The sequence below is a fragment of the Myotis daubentonii genome, chromosome 5 (genome assembly GCF_963259705.1).
Source record: "Myotis daubentonii chromosome 5, mMyoDau2.1, whole genome shotgun sequence".
In the NCBI taxonomy this organism is placed as follows: domain Eukaryota; kingdom Metazoa; phylum Chordata; class Mammalia; order Chiroptera; family Vespertilionidae; genus Myotis; species Myotis daubentonii.
In genome coordinates, this window is record NC_081844.1 from 108,305,684 (window position 1) to 108,325,285 (window position 19,602).

Consider the following 19,602-nt stretch of genomic DNA (forward strand, 5'->3'; position numbering starts at 1 on the left):
CAGAGGCTGGCAAGGCAGGCGGGGAACGTTGGAGTCCTCAGCCACTGAAGCAAGCAAGCCTCATGTTAGTTTCAAGCTGCCTGGCTGCCGGCCACCATCTTGGCTGGCAGTTAATTTGCATATCGCTCTGATTAGCCAATGGGAAGGGTAGCGGTCGTACACCAATTACCATGTTTCTCTTTTATTAGATAGGATAAATGTTTATAATATTTTTCATTAGTGTAGTCATCCGACCATATTTAAAACCATTGATAAAGTAATGTTCAGTAATTGAGAAATGGTACGTTTTTCATTTTCTCGCCTGTGAGTCAGCTCTTGTCCAACTCCCAGGGCCGCATCTTCAGCCTCAGTTCCTTCGTCAGAGCCACAGAGTGAGGCCCAGGCCCAGGTCCACTCCCCACATGGTCTAAGATGCTCACCTCGAGGGTCCATGTGTATGTGTCCCTGGAAATTGTACCCGGGCCGCAGGCCCCATTTGCAGCATCAGGGCCCATGGTCGGAGCTCCTTTTCATTCTTCTTTAAAGTGTTGGCAATCTCGTCAGCTTTCCTGTCCTCCTTCACAGCAGCTGTGAGCTTATATCCCCAGAAAACATTACAAAACATGCACTCAATGGCCTTTCCTCTTTGTTAAATTATGAATTGTGTTGGGTTTATGTAAACATCCAAAAGTAGCATTGATTGACATCAGTTATTCATTGTTATTCATAATAAAGTAATTTGGAGAGTGCTGCATGATACGAGGCACTAAGAGCATGGTTATAAGGCAACTTCCCCTTTTTTTCAGGTGAAAAAAAAAAAAACTTGGCCTTGTATGTATGCGTATATCATGTTACGTATTCTATAAAGTATTTAAGAAATATTCAGCCACCAAATCTAAATAGCAAAGATCTGCCCAGCCGGCATGGCTCAGTGGTTGAGCGTCTACCTATGAACCAGGAGATCAGGGTTTGATTCCCGGTCTGGTCTGGACACATGCCCGGGTTGCAGGCTCAAACCCCAGTGTGGGGCATGCAGAAGGCAGCCGATCAATGATTCTCTCTCTCCATCCTCTCTGAAATAACTATATATTTGAAAAATAAATAAATAGCGAAGCTCTAAACTTGTTACAAGCATGAACTGCTCCCTTAGATGATCACTTTTGTCACCAGTGCATCTACTAGTTCCACATGGGGAGGGTGCCCTGGGGCAGGGTCGTCGGCTGGAGAGGACAGAAGCAACCGTGAAGTTCTTCTTTGGCGACGTCCTGTGGGCGATGGGGCACTCAGTGTCATGAGGTAACCTGGCCGACTTCTGAGAGCTCTCGTTGTTAGCAGTCTTTCTTAACACTTAACCTTGGGTCACAGTTAGGCTTTTTATCATTGTTTTTAAAATATATTTTTAATGATTTCAGAGAGAGAGAGAAACATCAACAATTAGAGAGAATCATTGATCAGTTGCCTCCTGCACAGCCCCTACTGGGGATCAAGCCCACAACCCAAGCATGTGCCCTGACCGGGAATCGATCTGTGACCTCCTAGTTCATAGGTCAAAGCTCAACCAGTGAGCCACGCCAGCCGGGCCCCGTTAGGCTTTTTAGAGGGACACAGACCAAATCTGCTTTCTATATGCATCTCTTCAACCTTCTGAACATCCCTCTGTGCTGTCTCATACCCCAGCTAAGGCACCCAGTCCTGTCAGTGACTCCTGGGTGAAGCAGGCTATGCAGTTAGTGTGTCGGGGTGACAGCACAGAGGTGGTTTGGGGACAGGCTTTGCCCTCTCAGGATTTCCACCAACACCCCCAGCCCACACCTGATGAGCAGAGACTCTAAGTAAAAACAGTGTGTCTGCTATGAAACCAGCTCCACGGAAGGCCCCCTGCTTCCCTTTTCCAAGCAGATCGCTGCCCTGGAAAAGGCCTTCAGGGAACCTCCAGCTGTAAGAAGCAAAGCCAGGCTTGTGGGAGCCTCTGGTGTTGTGGGACTTCTCTCTGTCCATCTGTGACTCTGCTACACAGTTCAGCCCCATGGTCTGCCTGCCCAACGGCCAGAGCGCCCCTCAGCGCTGGCGCTGACTGCAGGGCCCACTGCACTTTGCCTGTAGCCCCTCGTCTGTGCACAGATCTGACTCCTCTGACTTGTAAATCCGGTTTCCCTAAGCTGAGTCCACTGGGTCCCCCACCTGTCTTGGAGGTGTTTTCCATAGGAGTGGGAGGGAGAAAGCGGTGGTTGGCATTTCTTGGTGATTAATATGGATCGCTCAACCCTTCCCTTTTAGCTTTTGAACTTGTTCTTAATCATTTACAGTCCTTACATTAGTCTTAATTATTCACAGGGAGGGAGAAGATAAGTTCTTTTAGAACAGAAGCCTACAACCTTCTCAGCAAATAACACAGCAGATACTCACAGAGGCTCAAACTACTCCCTGAATTTCACTCAGAGCTCCCATACTTCTGGTGATAAGCCGGAAATGCATTGTCAGTGATAATCATTTGATGTAATTTGTGTCAGCTCTTCCGACAATACACATTTATCTGCCATTGTGTTTCCTTTGGATTTACAGTCGGCAGAATTACTGAATTCCAAACTGCCCAGGTGGCAGAAAACCTGCGGTGATGCCACCAAAGTGCCAGAGGAAATCATCAACATGATAGAAGAAATAAAGACCCCTAGCTCCACCCCCACGTCCTGGACGCCTCAGCCTTCGCCAATGGTCGAGAGAAGGAGCATGGTAGGAACCCACTACCTCCAAGATCTCAATTGTGTATTTGCTTTTTTAAAAGATATGTTTTTATTGATTTTAGAAAGAGGAAGGGAGAGGGAGCGATAGAAACATCAATGATGAGAGAGAACCATTGTCAGTTGCCTTCTGCACTCCCCCTAATGGGGATTGAGCCCAAAACCCAAGCATGTGCCCTGACCAGGAATTGAACCAGTGACCTTAGTGCAAGGGACAATGCCCAGCCCACTGACCCACACTGGCAAGGACCAAACAATCCACCTTTCTGTGCAGGAAGTGATAACTACTGAAAGTAGGTGTTGGGTGCATGGAGATTTATGGTGCTGTTCTCTCATCCCTTTGAAATCTTTCTAAAATAATGTTTTTCCCATTTCTCTCTCTGCCCTCAAAACACAATAACAACTGATGGGCTCATTAAAGAATGGAACTGCTTGGAAAATTAAACCAAAACACTTCCAAAACACAGTGCAAACACAGAACGAGGACTTTTTTTTAATGGGAAAGAGGAGAAACATGTTAGGCCAGCTGAGACAAGGGAGGTACACTCCACTGCCTGCCCAGCATCACCACCGATGTCTAATGGGGATCTCACATTCAACTGGTCCAGAACCAGTGAACGGCAGTGTCATCCTTCCAGTAGCTCAGACACAATGCGGCAACTCCTCTCTCTTGTTCGCTTATGCCACTGTCAGTCCATAGGCCAACCCTAACGTTTCCATCGTCAGAGCATGTCCCAGTCCAGCCCCTCAGCCCTGCGCTGCTCTGACTGCAGCCCCTCAGAGAGACCGCAGCAGCCTCCCGCCTGGTCTCTCACATGGCAGCCAGGCCAATCTGAGACGCGCAGAAATGACCAAAACCTCGATAAGATTGCAGAATGTTAGGGATAAAGAGAAAATTCGGAAAACCTCTAGGGAGAGAAAAAACAGATTAATTACAAAGTAAAGAGAAACCTATGCAGACCAGGTTTCTGGTTAACAAAACAAGATGTTATTAATGGAATGGCCAGCCGGTGTGGCTCAGTGGTTGAGACTCATGAGCCAAGAGATAGCTGGTTCGATTCCCGATCAGGGCACATGCCTGGGTTTTGGGCTCGATTCCCAGTAGGGGGTGTGCAGGAGACAGCTAGTCCATGATGTTTCTCTCTCAATGTTTCTCTCTTCATTCCTCTTTTTCAAAAAAATCAATAAAAACATTTTTTTAAAAAAGAAATTAATGGAGCAAAGCACTCAAAGTTCTGTGGAAAAATTATTTCAGATGTAGAATCCTCTGGCCGAGTAGCACTGACGAGGGAGCCTGAAATCCACAGAAGGAAAACAGATTAGTGGTCACCAGGGGGTGAGAGTATGGGGAGTGCCTGCTTTGTTTTTGTTTTGTTTTTAAAGATAATGGTTTTGGGGGTTTTTTTGTTTTATTTTTTTAAAGAAAAAAAATGGAAAAAATATATTATTTAATTCAAGATGGGGTATTGCCCTTCAACTAAGGGAGCTTGGGGAACTGTGGGACTTAGAGCATGTAATGTGGAGCAGCCTGGAAAACTGTACTTCCATTGCTATGTTAGACTTATAGTAAACTAATGAAGACTTTTTCACAGGCTGGGAAAGACTACGACACCCTTTCTAAGTATCCACCCAAGGTGCCCCCGGCTCCTTCAGGCAGAGTGGTCACCAGCCCTTTGATTGATATGTTCAATAACCCAGCGACTGCTGCACAGAATTCGGGTAAGGCATTTTTCTGTAAAATTCCTGTCTAAAACTTTAAAATCAACATTTTGGATAAATGCATCTTGAGGTAGCGGTGACTAAGCATGTATATGGCACATGTCCAACATGGAGGAGCTTACACCTCAAAACAAACACAGGTCTGGGTTTATGGAAAAACCAGGGGACATGTTATACGTGACACCTTTTCTGACACATACTAATTCTGTATACCGATTGCTGTTTACAGGAGCCAATATGCTATTGAAAGGTTGTTTTTGAAATAGGATATGATGTACAGAGAGCCCCCACTGTGTCCTGTGTTCAGTGGTAATTGTAATAATGTTTTTTCAGTAAAACTCTAAAGGTTCACGTAACAGAATTGTGGTTGTTGATCTCACCGACAGGCTCAGCTTGAGCTGTAACCGGTGATTCTCATCATCAGGCAGCGCCCAGGCCTCCCGGACGTGTGGTTCTGCTGCTGAAAGTCCTTAGCGCTGTTGACAGTATTGCAGGAAATTGGGACCAGTTGTTTGCAGACATTTCGGGAGGCTTTGGTTAGACTCGGCTCTGCCTACAGTAGCCTGGTGCCCAGGCCCCTGTCTCTGGGTGACTCGCAGGGTGAAAGCCGTGGCCGCTGAGCCGTGTGCTAGAGAGACCCCGGGTTAGCGCACATGCAGCTGTTGGGGAAGAGATGAGATTTTCTGAATGGCAGCTGGGGAGATAACGGTCTGCAAGCATTTGCCTTTGAAGGAAGGACTGCAAGTTATATACCATGTACAGTTAAAATGCATAATGCTGTGTGCATCCCAGTCATTCAAATGATTCTTTGATTCTTTTTGGTAAAAGGAAGTAACATTGCTAATGGATTCAGCACTGCTGACGTAATCAGAGAGCGCGTGGTGAGAAGTTATCAGAGTTTACAGAGTAATTAGTAAGACTGAAGAGGAAAGCAGAGAGAGATCTTTCATTGTTTTAAATAGTGGGCTAGCAAAATCTGACTGGAAAAAATACCTAAAAAGAAAAAAATCTCCTTTCCAATTTTGGTTTTGAGTGTAAATAACAGGCAGTATTTGAATTGAGACACGAAGTGCACGGCGTGCTGCTCCACGGAGTATGGTTTGGGCTGTGGTGCCAGGCCGCCCGCAGCTGGTTCCTGGCTCTGCCCGGGCCAACCTCAGAGGCTGTGAAGGGCTCAGTTAAGGTGCTCGTCTTCACGGCAGCATTTCCAGTCTTTGGCCCAGGTCATGGGCAGTTGGGTTAGAGTTGAGGCCTCCCTCGGCCTGTGGTTCGTATTGAGAGCTGGGAAGGGAAGCATCGTTTGGTGATGGGCGGCTTGCCTGCCTCTGAGAGCCGCCCGGATTGAGGCAGGAGTGCGGGGAAGCCCGGCAGGCCCTGCTTTATCCCCTCCGTCCGCAGAAGGGGCCACCTTGCAGTCCCTTGTAGTCCCCGTCCCTCCCGCAACGGTAAGGGTGTGGCAGTAGAACACGCCTGGCTCTGTGCTGGAAGTGGCCCGATTGTCGTTCTTGGAAAAGCCATCGCCACTGTGTTGTCTTCAGCTTCTCCGGAGGATCCCAGTTTACAGCGATCAGTGTCTGTTGCAACGGGACTGAACATGATGAAAAAGCAGAAAGTGAAAACCATCTTCCCGCACACGGCTGGCACCAACCAGCTTGGCTTCGCGCAGGGAGACGTCATCACGCTGCTCGTTGCTGAGGAGAGAGACGGCTGGCTCTACGGAGAGCATGACACCTCCAAAGCGTAAGTCTCGGGTGGGTGCTCCACTCAGGAGCCAGAGCCCAGCGCGGCAGAGAACTGCCGTCTCTCCTGTGAGCCGCACATGGTCCTTGTGGACATACTAGCATTTTAGCCAGCGTTATGGTCCTAGTTTAGCTGTAGTTGTGGTTTAGTTCAGCGGTCGCCAACCTTTTAGACCTCACAGACCACCAGTGGTCCTCGGTTGGCGACCGCTGGTTTAGTGAACTGGAGCTGTTCTGCCCCAGGCTGTTTTCTGCATGTGTGCATGGATAGATCATTTTGACACAGGAATAGAGCATTAGATCCTATGCGTCAACTCTGAAATAGGTTTAAGTATTCTCTTGTTTTTTGAGAACAAAACACGTGACTTTGGATTTCTCAAGGATAATCTGCATATCAGATGTACTTTGAGACTTAGCACATGAATGGTTTTCTGTGTAGATTACGCATCTATTAAACAAAACCAGGAGGGGGCAGGGGGCATTAAAGGGAATCCACATAAAAGGAACACTGTATGTGGAGCACACATGGTCCTCAGTGTGTTTATCGTTCACGTGTCCACTGCCAACCCACAGCCAGGCCTTTCTCTCCTCCGCCCGCACAGGAGGGGCTGGTTCCCGTCCTCGTACACGAGGCTGCTGGAAGAGAGCGCGCAGGAGGCAGTGAGTGTGCCCGCGCCGAGGTAGGACCGGCTGTGCCCACAGGGCCCAGACAGGGAACTCTGCCTGCTGTTTCCAGGCGGATCAGAATTCTGTCTGATTTGTGGCGACTGAGCGGGAGACTGCTGCTCACACGCTTTCCTAGTGGTTTCTGTGTCCACGGGCTTTACTGACTATCTGCCGTGAAGTTTCCCAGCCCAGGCCCACCCCTCAGCCCTCTAGGGCCACTCCCAACGTCCCACCCACACTGGCTGCATCCCTCTTTTCCCTCCTTTTTTTTGTTAATCCTCATCCAAGGGTATTTTTCCATTGATTTGTAGAGAGTGAAAGGGAGGGGGAGAGACAAAGAGAAACATCAATTGGTTGCCTCCCACACAAGCCCTGACCAGGAACCAGGGATCAAGGGCCTGCAACTGAGGTATGCACCCTTAGCTGGAATTGAACCCAGGACCCTTCAGTCTGAGGGCGGATGCTTATCCACTGAGCCAAACAAACTAGGGTCACCTTTCCCTCTTGACCTTCCTGAGCAGCCTGCAACACTGGGGGACACCTCTGTAACGCTCCCTGCCGGGTTTCCGGACCTGGCCCTCTATTGTCCTGGCACCTCACCAGCATCCTCCCTCTCCTCACAGGCCACTCCCCCGCCCCCTGTTTAAACATAGGTGTTCTTTGGGGGTCTGTCCTCAGTCCTTTTTCCTTCTCTCCTTCCTGTGCTGTGTCTACTACCATGGTTCCTATTACACCGATGGGCTTCCTTTGGCACCTCTATCCCAGTAACCCCTAAATCTGCACTCCAATCCCGATAATATCTACGATATTGTGTGTGTGTGTGTGTGTGTGTGTGTGTGAGAGAGACCTCCTCCTACCCAGTACTTCTTTATGATGATTCTGTTGTCGTTCTGATCGTGGCTATTTTGAGTGCTGGGATCTGGTGGCAGGACCTTCTCTAACTTGTTCCCTAACTCGGGCCATTAGCCCAGCGCCCGTGAGGAGCATGAGCACCGTGGACTTGTCGGAGAAGAGCTGTGCTGCCGTCCCCCTCCCCCCTCCCGATTACTTGGAGTGCTTGTCCATGCGAGCAGCTGCAGACAAGAGAGCAGATGTTCCCAAGCCCACGTCCACCTTTAAAGCCCCGGCGTCCGGACCAGAAACCACGTCTCTCGTGAGTAGAGCTGTGTATAATGTCCTGTGTACCCAAATCCTAAGTGGCAGTCTCTGGGGTGTGAGGGACAGTCTTTGAGGTGTGGGGGCGAGTCTCTGGGGTGTGGGGGATGGTATCTGGGGTGTGGGGGACGGTATCTGAGGTGTGGGGGCGAGTCTCTGGGGCATGGGGGACAGTATCTGAGGTGTGGGGGCGAGTCTCTGGGGCATGGGGGACGGTATCTGAGGTGTGGGGGACAGTCTCTGGGGTGTGGGGGCAGGACCTTCTCCTCGCTCCTCTTGGTCCCCTTCTCTGTCACATAGCCTTTCTACCTGCTAACTCCAGTCCCTTCATTTTTATGTACCTGTAAGTGACCATTTACACACCAAGTCCCTAGTTTGCCAGACTATCTCAGGTTTTAGTCTCTCCTTGCTTTTGGTCATGGCTGCAGTCCCTGAGTCTCTTAATCACTGTTTTCTGCATTTTCTTCCATTTTCACATTGTTTTCTGAAGGAAGGTTTAAAGTTAAAAGTGGCAACCTAATCCCTATGTCTTCAGGAAGTGTTGTGCAGAAATCGTATGTGCATTGTCTTTAACGCTGAGCCACTTGTAAGAAAGTCAGCAGACAGCTGTTATTCCTTTGGCAATGGTGTCTTCTGAGTGACAGGCCGGGGTGGGCTCTGGAGGTCATGAACAGAGGACCATGTGCCAGCAGCATCCCTGCAGCCTGAAGGGGGGATCTGGGTGGCACGTGAATACCAACAGCAGAGGACTTCTGAGGGGTGACATCTAAGCCGACACCTGAATTGCAAGGAGCCCACCATACAGGGGTCAAGAGGAGGAGCTTCCCAGGCAGGAGTAGAAAGTTTAAAACCCTGAGGAGGACACATCCTCGGCATCTTCGAGCAGCAGAGAAGGAAGGCGATGATTCCAGGGTTTCTTGTTCCCCTCACTTTTTTCAGTGTAGATTATATAGCAGAGGAGGAAGAGGGGGAGGAGGGGGAGGGATGGAGAACGGGAGGTGGCTGAGAAGGTGCAGCTGGGCGGGCAGCTGGGAGCGCCCGCGTGCGCTCAGTGAAGTACCATCATCGCGGGTTGGAGTGGGCAAGTTTGGAAAAAGAAAATCTGTTCTGAAGAGTAAGAACGGGAACATGCTTTAGAAGAGCAGTAGGCATGCAGGGCCAATATGGGGTCAAGATTTAACTTGAAAGCAGTCAGTGTGGCTGTTTCTCCAGCAACATGCAGCTGCTCTGCTACAGCCCAGAGAAGGGAAGGAGCCCGGGGAAGGTGTGCCCAAGGTTGCAGGTGGCCTGGCACCCAGCCTTCCTCCCAGAAACACCCCCAAGGTGCTGCTGGTAATCCACACAGTGGGTGCTTTTTAGTTCCCTTCCAGCCAGTGTGTGGTCCTTTCTGTGATGTGTGTAGAAGCCATCTCCCTGCTTCTCATGGCCGGGGGACAGGGAAGAGGGGTTCTCAGCTCAGTCCCCATCACCACCACTATTGGTGGTCTTGTTCACCTGTGCATAAGTGGGCTCTCTGAACTGGGATCCCTCCTAAAAATGGCCATGTTTTGTGTGAGCCTTCAGATGTCTGGAACATGCCTGCCTTTTCCCAGGCTGCAGTGCCCTGCTCTGGTCCAGGAAATGCAAGGCTTTGAAAGCTCATTCAACTACATCTTTTCTAGCCTCCCTTCTTTGATAAGCTCACTGCACTGTATATTGTTTGCAGCTTTTTCATTCCAAATTACCCCAAATAGCTAACTCCAAAAACTGTTCAAAAGGAGGACACGTGGCTATTGAAAATGGAGCTATTCCATTCTGTCGGCATGGAGGGAGCTATTGCTTGAAAGGGCAAAGATATCAAATGCTATTTTATTAAAGGCCCTAGTATGTTTTAAAACAATATTCAAACTATTTGGAAATGACCTTAAGGCATTCCAAAAAATATAAAAGTTCCTTTTGCTTAGAGAAAAAAACTTTTACAGCTGCACGTCCCAAACTCAGGGTCCAGGTTGGTCCAGTGTGACCTGTGGGTCTCTAGCGCCTTCCGGTTGTGTTTGATTTTCAACTTCCTTATAGGAAAATTCAAGCAACATGAAACTGAAAAGAATAACCCAGTGACCTAGTAATCTAATTCCAGTAGCCACTCCATCTACCTATCTTGTATTCAGCTCTCCCCCACTCACTCCCAGATCAATTTGAAGCTAATGCCAAACCCCCTATCATTTCACCTATAAGTATCTTAAAGGTCCTTTTTTAAAAAATAAGACCACAGTACCAATGGTCATATCTTTTAAAACTGACAGTAATTCCCGAGTATCATCAACCAGTCACTTCCAGTTTCTGATTGTCTCGTGAAAAATTTGACAATATATTTGTTTGAATCTGAATCTGGGTCAGCTCCATACGTTACGGTTGGTCGCTGAGTCTCATGACAAGTGTTTGTCTATCTACAAATCCCCCGTCTGTCGTTCCTGTAACTTGTGGGTAGAAGCAAGTTGTGGTCCTGCAGGTGTCTCTCCCGACTGGGTTTTCCCGACTGCAGCTCATGGTGTCCTTGTCCGCATTCCCCTTCCTCCTATGTTTCCAGCCTTGATCAGAGCCTGCTGTTGTTCTGTTAGCCTGTTTTGTTTTGCTAGACCATTTCATTGGCCATGGCTAGTCCGTCCGGAGGCTCATGTGTCCGATTGTCCCTCTTCTTGTGCCATTAGCAGCCATTGATGATCACCTGCTCCATTACTTTATTAAGGTCGTATGATGCCTTTTTTTAAAAAAATATATTTTATTGATTTTTTTTTTACAGATAGGAAGGAAGAGGGATAGACAGTTAGAAACATCGATCAGCTGCCTTCTGCACACCCCCTACTGGGGATGTGCCCGCAACCAAGGTACATGCCCTTGACCAGAATCGAACCTGGGACCTTTCAGTCCGCAGGCCGATGCTCTATCTACTGAGCCAAACCGGTTAGGGCTCGTATGATGCCTTTTTTTTTTTTCCCCCAGAGAACAATTCCTGTGTTTATTAATGTGAATTCTTAGAACAGGAACCACACTTACAGAGTGTTCTGAGCTTTTTTAACTTATATTCTTAAGTATTCTAAGTAGTTTCTTTAAAAAGGCCTTCGGTTTGATGGGAATTCAAAACGTAAACAGTAAACTCTGCATTTCAGAGTGGTTTGAATGTCTGTTCAGTGTATTTATGTTGCCCGTTTGGTATTAAGATCCTATTTACGCCAAAACCGGTTTGGCTCAGTGGATAGAGCGTCGGCTTGCGGACTGAAAGGTCCCAGGTTCGATTCCGGTCAAGGGCATGTACCTGGGTTGTGGGCACATCCCCAGTGGGAGATGTGCAGGAGGCAGCTGATCGATGTTTCTCCCTCATCGATGTTTCTGGCTCTCTATCTCTCTCCCTTCCTCTCTGTAAAAAAAAAAAAAAAAGATCCTATTTACTTGTTAGTCAAGTGTTCAATATACATCACAGAACAATTCCAGTGTTTATTATTGTGAATTCTTAGAACGGTAACCACATTTACAGAGTGTTCTGAGCTCTTTTAACTTATATTCTTTAGAACTCTAAGTAGTTTCTTTAAAACGCCATCAGAATGACGGGAATGGAAAATGTAAACAGTAATCACGTCATTTCAGAGCTGTTTATACGTTTTTTTCAGTGTATTTATGTTCCCCGTTTTGTATTAAAGTTCTATTTACTTGTGATTCAAGTGTTCCATACTGCTGGGGTCCAACCCCAGCAGGTCCAGGGGTCCCCAAAGGTGTGGACGGAGTTGGCGAAGAAGGAATGACATGGAGATAGCGTTCAGTTGATCAGCAGCCTAGCCAGGATCTCTAGCCAGGATCTCCAGCCAAGTTCTGGTCTGGATCTCCAGCGAAGTTCTGGTTAGGATCTCCAGCCAGGTTCTGTCCAGGTTCTCCAGCCAAGTTCAGTCACCAGGTTCTAGTCAGGTTCTCTTGCCATGTTCTATAGTCAGGTTCAGTCCAGGATCTTTTGCCATGTTCTCTCCAGCGAAGTTCTTCTGTCTCTAGGTTCCGTGTAGGTTCTGTCTTCTCTCGTATGATGCCTTTTAAGGTAAAAAGAATCTTGCCCCAAAATCATATTGCTGGAATTACAAATAAAAACACTGGCATTTTAGCGAATGCAGACAGTTGCCAATTTTAGAAAATGATAGCATGTTTTACTTCTCAGCATTTTTACCATGTGGATAAAGGTGGATGAAGAAAGCATTGATGTAGTTCTTACTACACTGAATTAGATAAATTGAAAGATCGCATTTTTAAATACCAATAGAGTCAATGATGACATTCATTATTTAGCATTTGGACTTGAAATGAGGCCTAACTTTATTTTTAAACCTTTTTGTTGGCTCATCCGGACAGACTGTCCATAAGGAATGCTGCCTTGGAAGGGCTGAGACTGCCCAGGAAGCTGAGGCCTGCGAACAGTGCCCACCCTGGGGTCCCCGCCCTCCTTGAGCTGCAGAGCTGGAGGCTCACAGCTTCTTCCTGAGGGCCGGGTGGGGCTGCTCGGAGGCGACCCGGTGCTGTGCGCTCACCAAGCCTCCTCTGGGTCAGTTCCACGTGGAAGCCTCTGCCCTTCCCACCTGGACCCGTGCAGGGGTCCTCAGTTCACACTCCCTGCCTGCTCCCGGCCTTCTGTCTCCCGAAACCGCCTCTCCCTTCCACACGCCATCTCCACGCCATCAGTAACCTGAAGTCCCACCAAAGCCCCACACCCGATGGCGTGGCAGTGAGGTCCACCCCACATTTGAGGAAGACCTAGCAGCGGTCCTTTGCACTTTCCCGTGAATCGAAGAGGAAGCACTGCCCGACCTGGTGCTGTGAGGCCAGCACTCCCTGATCCCTCGGGCAGGCCGACTCTGTCTTGCAGGCTAGAGGCCTTTTCAGTCTTTCATTTCACAGCCTGTAGTCTTTGGTTTCATTTAAAAAGAACATTTAAAAGCCCCAGATATCTCATGAAAAAGCCCTGCTTGTGTGAGTTCCAATGGCAACCTCAGTTGTCACTGACTTTACAGCTGTTAGAACAGTGAATGTTGTTGGACTCTTAATGATTACAGAAACCTTCCATAAAAAGCGAGTTTATCACGCAAGCCAGTATAGTCGATACCGACAGTGAGGTCACATTTACAACTTTGGCAACAAAAATTACTACAGCATCTGACTACTGTGCCCAACCAGACTTCTTTCTAAACATCAAGACAGTTTGTGAAGGAAGGCGCCCTGAAGGGAGGGCTCTGGGTCACGTGCGGGAACCTTTGCCCTGGAGCTCATCCACTGGGCATCACTGATGGCTTAGGGTGGTCCAGGCCCTGGGCTGGGCTCTGGGGAGATGAATAGGAGTGAGGCCAGCCCAGCAGTTGAGCCCAGTGAACAGGTGTTTATTGTGTGTATAGAGGTGCAGGGTGAAGAGGTGACAGGAGGTGGCAGGACTCCGCTCCTGGGAAGCATCAAAGGCAGCATCTGGGAGGCAGGCGGTTGAGCCACATTCAAAGGAAGAGCTCTGACCAAACACGAGGCCTGCAGGCATGCATTCTGGGAACTTGGGTGGCTGGGTGCTGTCTGGGGCGGTGGTCCAAGAAGCGGTAGGATAGACAGGCCAGGAGTGGAGCGCTGAGCCGGGAGCGTGGGCTGCCACTGTCCTCCCTCCACCCGAGGGTGTGCTGGAGCCGGAGGTGGGCCGGGGGCATGCGGTCATGGGGAGAGGAGGTTCCATGCAGATGGGAGGGGGATTGACAGGTGAGAACTGACAGGCCTAGACTAACTCGTGTAGCCTACACAGAGAAACCAGTTTTGTTGGAACTCTGGGAGCAGGTCTGATTTACTCATGTTTACATATTTTGGAGGCTTTTTAAAAAAATAACATGTAATTTTGAGCTCCAGATCTTTAACATGCTAACATTATAAAGGAAAAACGTTCTTATCTGAAATTAAGGTACTCATTTAACTAGTAGAAAAAAAATTGTTTTGGACCAAGGTTCTGAATAATTAAAAATAATCAGGGCCCTGCAAGCATGACTGTATTCAGGAAAAACAAAGCTATCTGTGGTTTTTTAAAGTACCTGCAATTTTAGAGACCCTCTTCCCACATTTGCTAAACAGATTGAAAGTTATCTTTCATGGGGGTATTTATATAGTTTATGATTTGTCAAACTGTTAAACATAGAAAGAAATAGCTTTATGGTGCAGTTCTGTGTAAAAAAAGTCTACTACAGATAAACTGATGGATGATGCCACTCGAGACAGATAAGGATGAACTCCTGCATTAACCTTTATCCATCCCCTGCTACTCTAAGTCAGCAAACCTATGTTTGAATATTTTTTACACCTGCCTGGCAGTCACAGCTGCAGGTTGTGGCTGAAGAGCCAAGTCCAAGTTTGTAAAAATTAAAATGTTTAATCATTATACCGTATTTAAAATACTTTTGAAAGTAACACTTTTTCTGCTTATAAAAATAACCCAGAGAATTTCTGTTTGGGTAGAAATTTTGGGAAACATACACTAAGTATTGAAAAGAAAATGTTACTTATCTATCATCAGATAACTACTGTTAACATTTCATTCTGTTTCCTGTGAGATGGACACAGGTAAGTATGTTTAGACAGAGTAGATGTTTCTCCCCAGCGTCCATACTCAGTGGGATCCTAGCACTGCCCTGGCCCCGGCGAGCTGCTGGCCTGGGACCCAAATGGTGCCCCGGTGCCAGCCTGTGGATGGCGCCTCCACACCCCTCCTGCCCTCAGTGCCTCCTGGGCGTGGGCCCACTTTCTAACGTCCCAGGAGGCCTTGTGGGGCCTTGTTAAGGCCCAGAAAGGTGAGAGCAGCTTACTGAGATCCCAGAGCAGATTGGGAATCGCAGTTCTGACCAGTGTCTCCCATCAGAACACTGTTGCTAAGACAAGTACCATGTACTGTTTATGAGGTGCTGACAAGCTGCTGTATTATTTTTCTGATCTGGGGGGGGTTAGAAACTCCATTTAACAGCAGTCACAAGAAAAGAGGAGTCGACTTTAGAGAAAGTCAGCCAAAGCTGGAGGGCTTGAGGCACTGCTGGCCGTGATTCCAGGACGGTCACTGTTCCTAATGTCAGACCGAGTGCGTCTGACCTTGGAATGGAGAGGGCGTGTCACAGGTGCACAGCGAAGTTAAAGGACTGGCTCATGTGTCTGTCACTAGCATCTCTGAAGTGATACTCAGTGATCCTGTGCAAACTGCAAAAGAGTCAAAACGAAACTCTGTCTCCAACACACACCCTCACGTTGCCTCTGCCATACCCTTCAGCCAGTTAGACCGCCTCCCCCAGGGGCGGCAGTGCCAGGAACTCAGCTGGGGGCGGGCAGAGAACCGGTTCTGCTCCACCGTGACCTCGTGACCTCGGGAGAGGTGGGAATACCTGGCTTTAACAGCCTCTTGGCAACAGCAGGAGGCACAGGCTCCAATCTTCCCTGTGTCCGAGCAGAAAAGACGAGAAGTGCTTCTTCAGTACATTAAACTGGAGACTTACAGAGCAGACAAACATTCCAGAACTGCACTGCCCAGAAGAGTAGCCACAGGGCCCGGGGCAGTGGAGCCCCGGAGAATGGGCGGTGCACCTAAGGAATGGGTTTTCCTACTTTAAATTTGTTCACTTTTAATCTGGTCATATATGGCCCGTGGCCACCATGCTGGGCAGTCAGGCACAGGTCGCACAGAACAGACCGTGTTCCAGTTAAAAACCTAAGAGCATGGTGCTCGGGAAGTGCATACCATGGCTGGCCCCTGCCCGGGGCACTGAGGGCGGCGGGGACATGGTCCTGGAATTTTTTTTTTTAAATATATTTTATTGATTTTTTACAGAAAGGAAGGGAGAGGGATAGAGAGTTAGAAACATCGATGAGAGAGAAACATCGATCAGCTGCCTCCTGCACATCTCCTACTGGGGATGTGCCCGCAACCAAGGTATATGCCCCTGACCGGAATCGAACCTGGGACCTTTCAGTTCACAGGCTGACGCTCTATCCACTGAGCCAAACCGGTTTCGGCAAGTCCTGGAATTTTGTATGAAAACTTCTTGCGCCCAACTGGACTGGTTGTTTATCTTTCTTAAACCAGATGCGTACCCAGCTGCTGCTGATGGGGAAAGTATGTTCTCTGTCAGCCAAAGGCTGGGTCCATGGGAGCAAGCAAAACATTGCTCTACGTAGTTTCTATAGAGGCAGCCATCATTACTGTCAGTTACTGTCGAGTTTTGTTTAAACACCAGGACATTTAGGCTAAGTCCACTGCACACCCGATACCGTGGGTGGGACGTTCCTGCACCACGAACCTAGACAGCTGCGAGGCTGCCCTCTGAGCTGAGGGGCAAGGGCGTGGCTGTGGGGCTGAAGCAAGTGTGTGTTCCCTACTGGCAGCCGTTTAAATAATCAGATAAGAGACTCTAAAAGGCTGTTGAACAACTAGGCCTGCCTTCGCTTCAAAGCGCACGTTTGCTGACCCAAAAGGGCCTGTGCAGGCCCTACCAGCCGCCTTGTTTGCATCCACCTTCCACTCCACGAAGTGGGCACCTTGGTTTCAGAAAGAACCTGTGACTCCAGGTAGTTGCCTTTTCCTCTGGCCAGGCTTCCGGGTCCCCAGTTTAGGAATAGAGGGGTTGAACTAGGTTGGAGGTTGTGAACTGGGAAGTAAGTCCGGCCACAGCCAAGGACTGGCATGTGCTGTAACATTTAACACAGGGTCAGGTGTGGCAGGTGACAGCTCACCTCCCGCTGGCCCCAGAGATGAAGGGAGGCTGTTGCCAGGGAGCAGGACAGAGAGGGCAGGCTCCAAAGATGCCCTCAGGTGGTCTCTCACCACCAGCCCTGCCTTCCACTGCCTCACCCTGCCTGGGGGGCCACAGATCCCTTGCCCGGAGTTCTGCCTTCCATCTGGGAAACGGCTGTGCTGGTGGCCTGAGCTGACCAAGATCACTTGTAAGCTCGGACCAACTGGTCCCCTTCAAGGCAGGTGGGCCTGTGAGGGACATTCCAGCAGAAATCTGGGTGGGATGGATGCCATGTGAGTCAGCAAGTGCCCACTCCAGGTGGACTTGGGTTTGGGAAATCGGGATGTGCCCCACTCTGCCGATTCCTGCTTGGCCATGGTCAGCTGGTGGGGGTTGTCTTGCTGTGCAGTCACAAGGCCTTGCCTGTCCTTGTGTTCCCTGGACCGCCACTCCACCCCCTCATGACATGCCTGACCTGTCGGCATCTGGTTTCGTGCCTTGGTAATCTCCTGTCGAGTGCACTCTGGACCAGCACCATGCTGGTTGCCAAGAGGGGACACAGAACACGCAACAGGCTGTGCCTACAAGGCCAGGGGAGCCGGCCCAGCCCAAGGGACCGGTGCGCAGAGCCTTGCTTTGGAAGTCCGAGGGGAAGCTTGAGACAGGACACACACCACCGCCTCAGAGGACACGCCCTGCGCAGGAGCAGTTCTGCCCATTGACTGTGGGACCTCGAACGGTTTAGGTCCACAGAGCTGGTCTGAGCTCACGCCGCGTGTCTGCACTATGCATGTCCTGAGGGGACAGGGACAAGGAGGCAGCACCTAGGCTTGCAGGCGCCATGCAGGACCGCTCAGGTCCAGGGCAGGGGCACCAGGAGAGGCCTGCAGAGACCTCGGTGTTGCTCAGGACAAGGCGCATTTGCCTGGTGACATGGGGGCGGGGGGGGGTGCAGAGGCCAGGAGACCCCAAACCCCACTGCTCGGCCTCAGCGAGCCAGTGGAGGGACACGCTCAGATGGGCGCTGTGGGGCAGCAGGCAGGACAGACACCCCCCCGGGGCTCCAGCGTCAACCAGTAAGAGGGATGGGTTGTGCTCAGGTGAGGTGGGGAGGTTCTGCAGACCCTCGGGATCTAGCGTGAGCTCTCCTCACGGGAGGAGTGAGAGCAGTGCCACGCCGGCCTGGAGGTGCCTTTCCACTGCAGGGGGAAGGGGAGAGGGGCAGGTCTGGGACAGTGTAGACTTGGTAGATGTTAAAGGGGAAACCTTTGAAACGGCCCTATTTTTATGGCAGACGTTGAGGAATACCATATGAAGAAAAGTGCACGGTGACTTTTCACAAAGCAGCAGGTGTAGGCAGCACCAGAACCAGACCATGACCCGGCGCTCAATGGTTTCCAGCTGTTGTCTTAGGTCATCGTGCCCTCCTCCTTAGCACAAGTTGTCACCTTTCTTCCCAGGATGGACTGTGCTACTTCTCTTCCACTTTTCTCTCCGATGTTGCGGCACCAGGTGACACAAGGCGCTAAACTCGTCCGAAGCTCCCGGGGGCAGAGGCCCTCTGAACAAGCCCTGAGGGTTTGCCTTGAGGACCCTTGGGCTGCTCCCAGGTGGGGTGTTTCCGTTCAGGGCAGAACCCTCCGGCGTGATACCCAAGGGAGAGCGACACTGTCCCACCCTGAGGAAAGGCAGGAGGCTGTGGTTCCCAGTGTGTCACCTGGAGGCAAGCCTGGGGATTCTGGTTTAGCAGGAAGCGCACTTCCCGGGCCCGAGAGGACTCGGCTGCCCTTCCTCCTGACCTCAGGGACCTTTTCACGTGCGACCCTGTACCTCCGTTCTGGGCTTCCTGTTTGGCAGTGTTGGAGCACTCACGCGACACGCGTCCTGGTGTATATTTATCTCTAAATCACAGAATGTGAGCACGGCTCCAGGAGCGCTTGCTCTGGGGCCTGCGTGCCCTGTGGGAAGAGCTCATGTAAGCCCTGCTAGGATGTGCTTCAGTGAGGAGAGAGCCAGGACTCTGCCTCCTGGTGCTGGGGCCGCCATCAGGATGAGCTGGCTGGTCCCGAGGTTCAAGGTTAAGATGTGGGTCCTCAGAGGCCCAGAGACAGCAGGCGCAGGTCTGAACCTGTGTCCCTAACCCTCTGCCTTAAGAGTCAGTAGGTCCAAAACCCGGTAGAGGCCTCCCAAGGAGCCCTGGTGTGGGCTTGGGCAAGGCATGACCTTCAAACCCCGGCTGGCGGGCAGCGGGACGTGACGTGCGAGGAGCTGTAGTCAGTGTTCAGAGGCCTGTGCCCTGACCACGGGGAGCCTGGGAGCTTTCAGTCAGGTCTAGTCTGTCAGCCCGTCAGACAGTGGCACACTGCCCTCTCCTGGGCGGCATCTGAGTAACAGGTGCTCAGAGCAGTGCTTTCCTAGAGCAGGCGGAGCAGGTTCAAAGCGGATTCTTAGCCTGTAGGCTTTAGGGAAGGAAGGAAAGGAGGCCCCTGGCCCCACTGGGAGACCCCAAGTCCCTGGGACCTGCAGGCTCTGTTGGTTCCTGAAGACAAAGACAGTGTTTACACGTCCTTCTCTTCTCTTCCCTTTGTGCAGCTTCCTGCAAGATCTCTGGGGAGCACTGGGCACCAGTCTGTGGGCACCAAAACCCGTTTCATTTTCACGCAGTTTTCCCGTGGCTTCATTCAGGACGGGGCTCCCAAAAAGGCACCTGCACTCACAACTTTTGCACCTGAAACAGGCTGTGGGCAAGGAGCCACAGGCCTATTCTCCCTGAGTGTGAGATGGCCCAACACGGTGCAGGTCCCTCACTATCTTTTAAAATGTTCTGTTCCTGTTATTCTTTGAAGTGAATTTACATAG

The 19,602-nt window shown here is 50.1% G+C and overlaps 1 protein-coding gene across 6 annotated transcripts in view; it reads left to right on the forward strand.

The window, feature by feature from the left end:
• BAIAP2L1 (BAR/IMD domain containing adaptor protein 2 like 1) overlaps positions 1-19,602 on the forward strand; it is a 74,970-nt gene that overhangs the window by 53,892 nt on the left and 1,476 nt on the right. For 4 of the 6 annotated variants that reach the window (XM_059699276.1, XM_059699272.1, XM_059699271.1 and 1 more), the window contains 5 exons: positions 2,542-2,709; positions 4,310-4,436; positions 5,975-6,176; positions 6,778-6,855; positions 7,808-7,994. In XM_059699276.1, the coding sequence (XP_059555259.1) occupies positions 2,542-2,709; positions 4,310-4,436; positions 5,975-6,176; positions 6,778-6,855; positions 7,808-7,994 (762 nt within the window). Of the gene's footprint in view, positions 1-2,541; positions 2,710-4,309; positions 4,437-5,974; positions 6,177-6,777; positions 6,856-7,807; positions 7,995-10,779; positions 10,819-12,364; positions 12,555-19,602 lie in introns of those variants that run through there. The other 2 variants (XR_009453138.1, XM_059699275.1) reach the window with 2 other exon arrangements.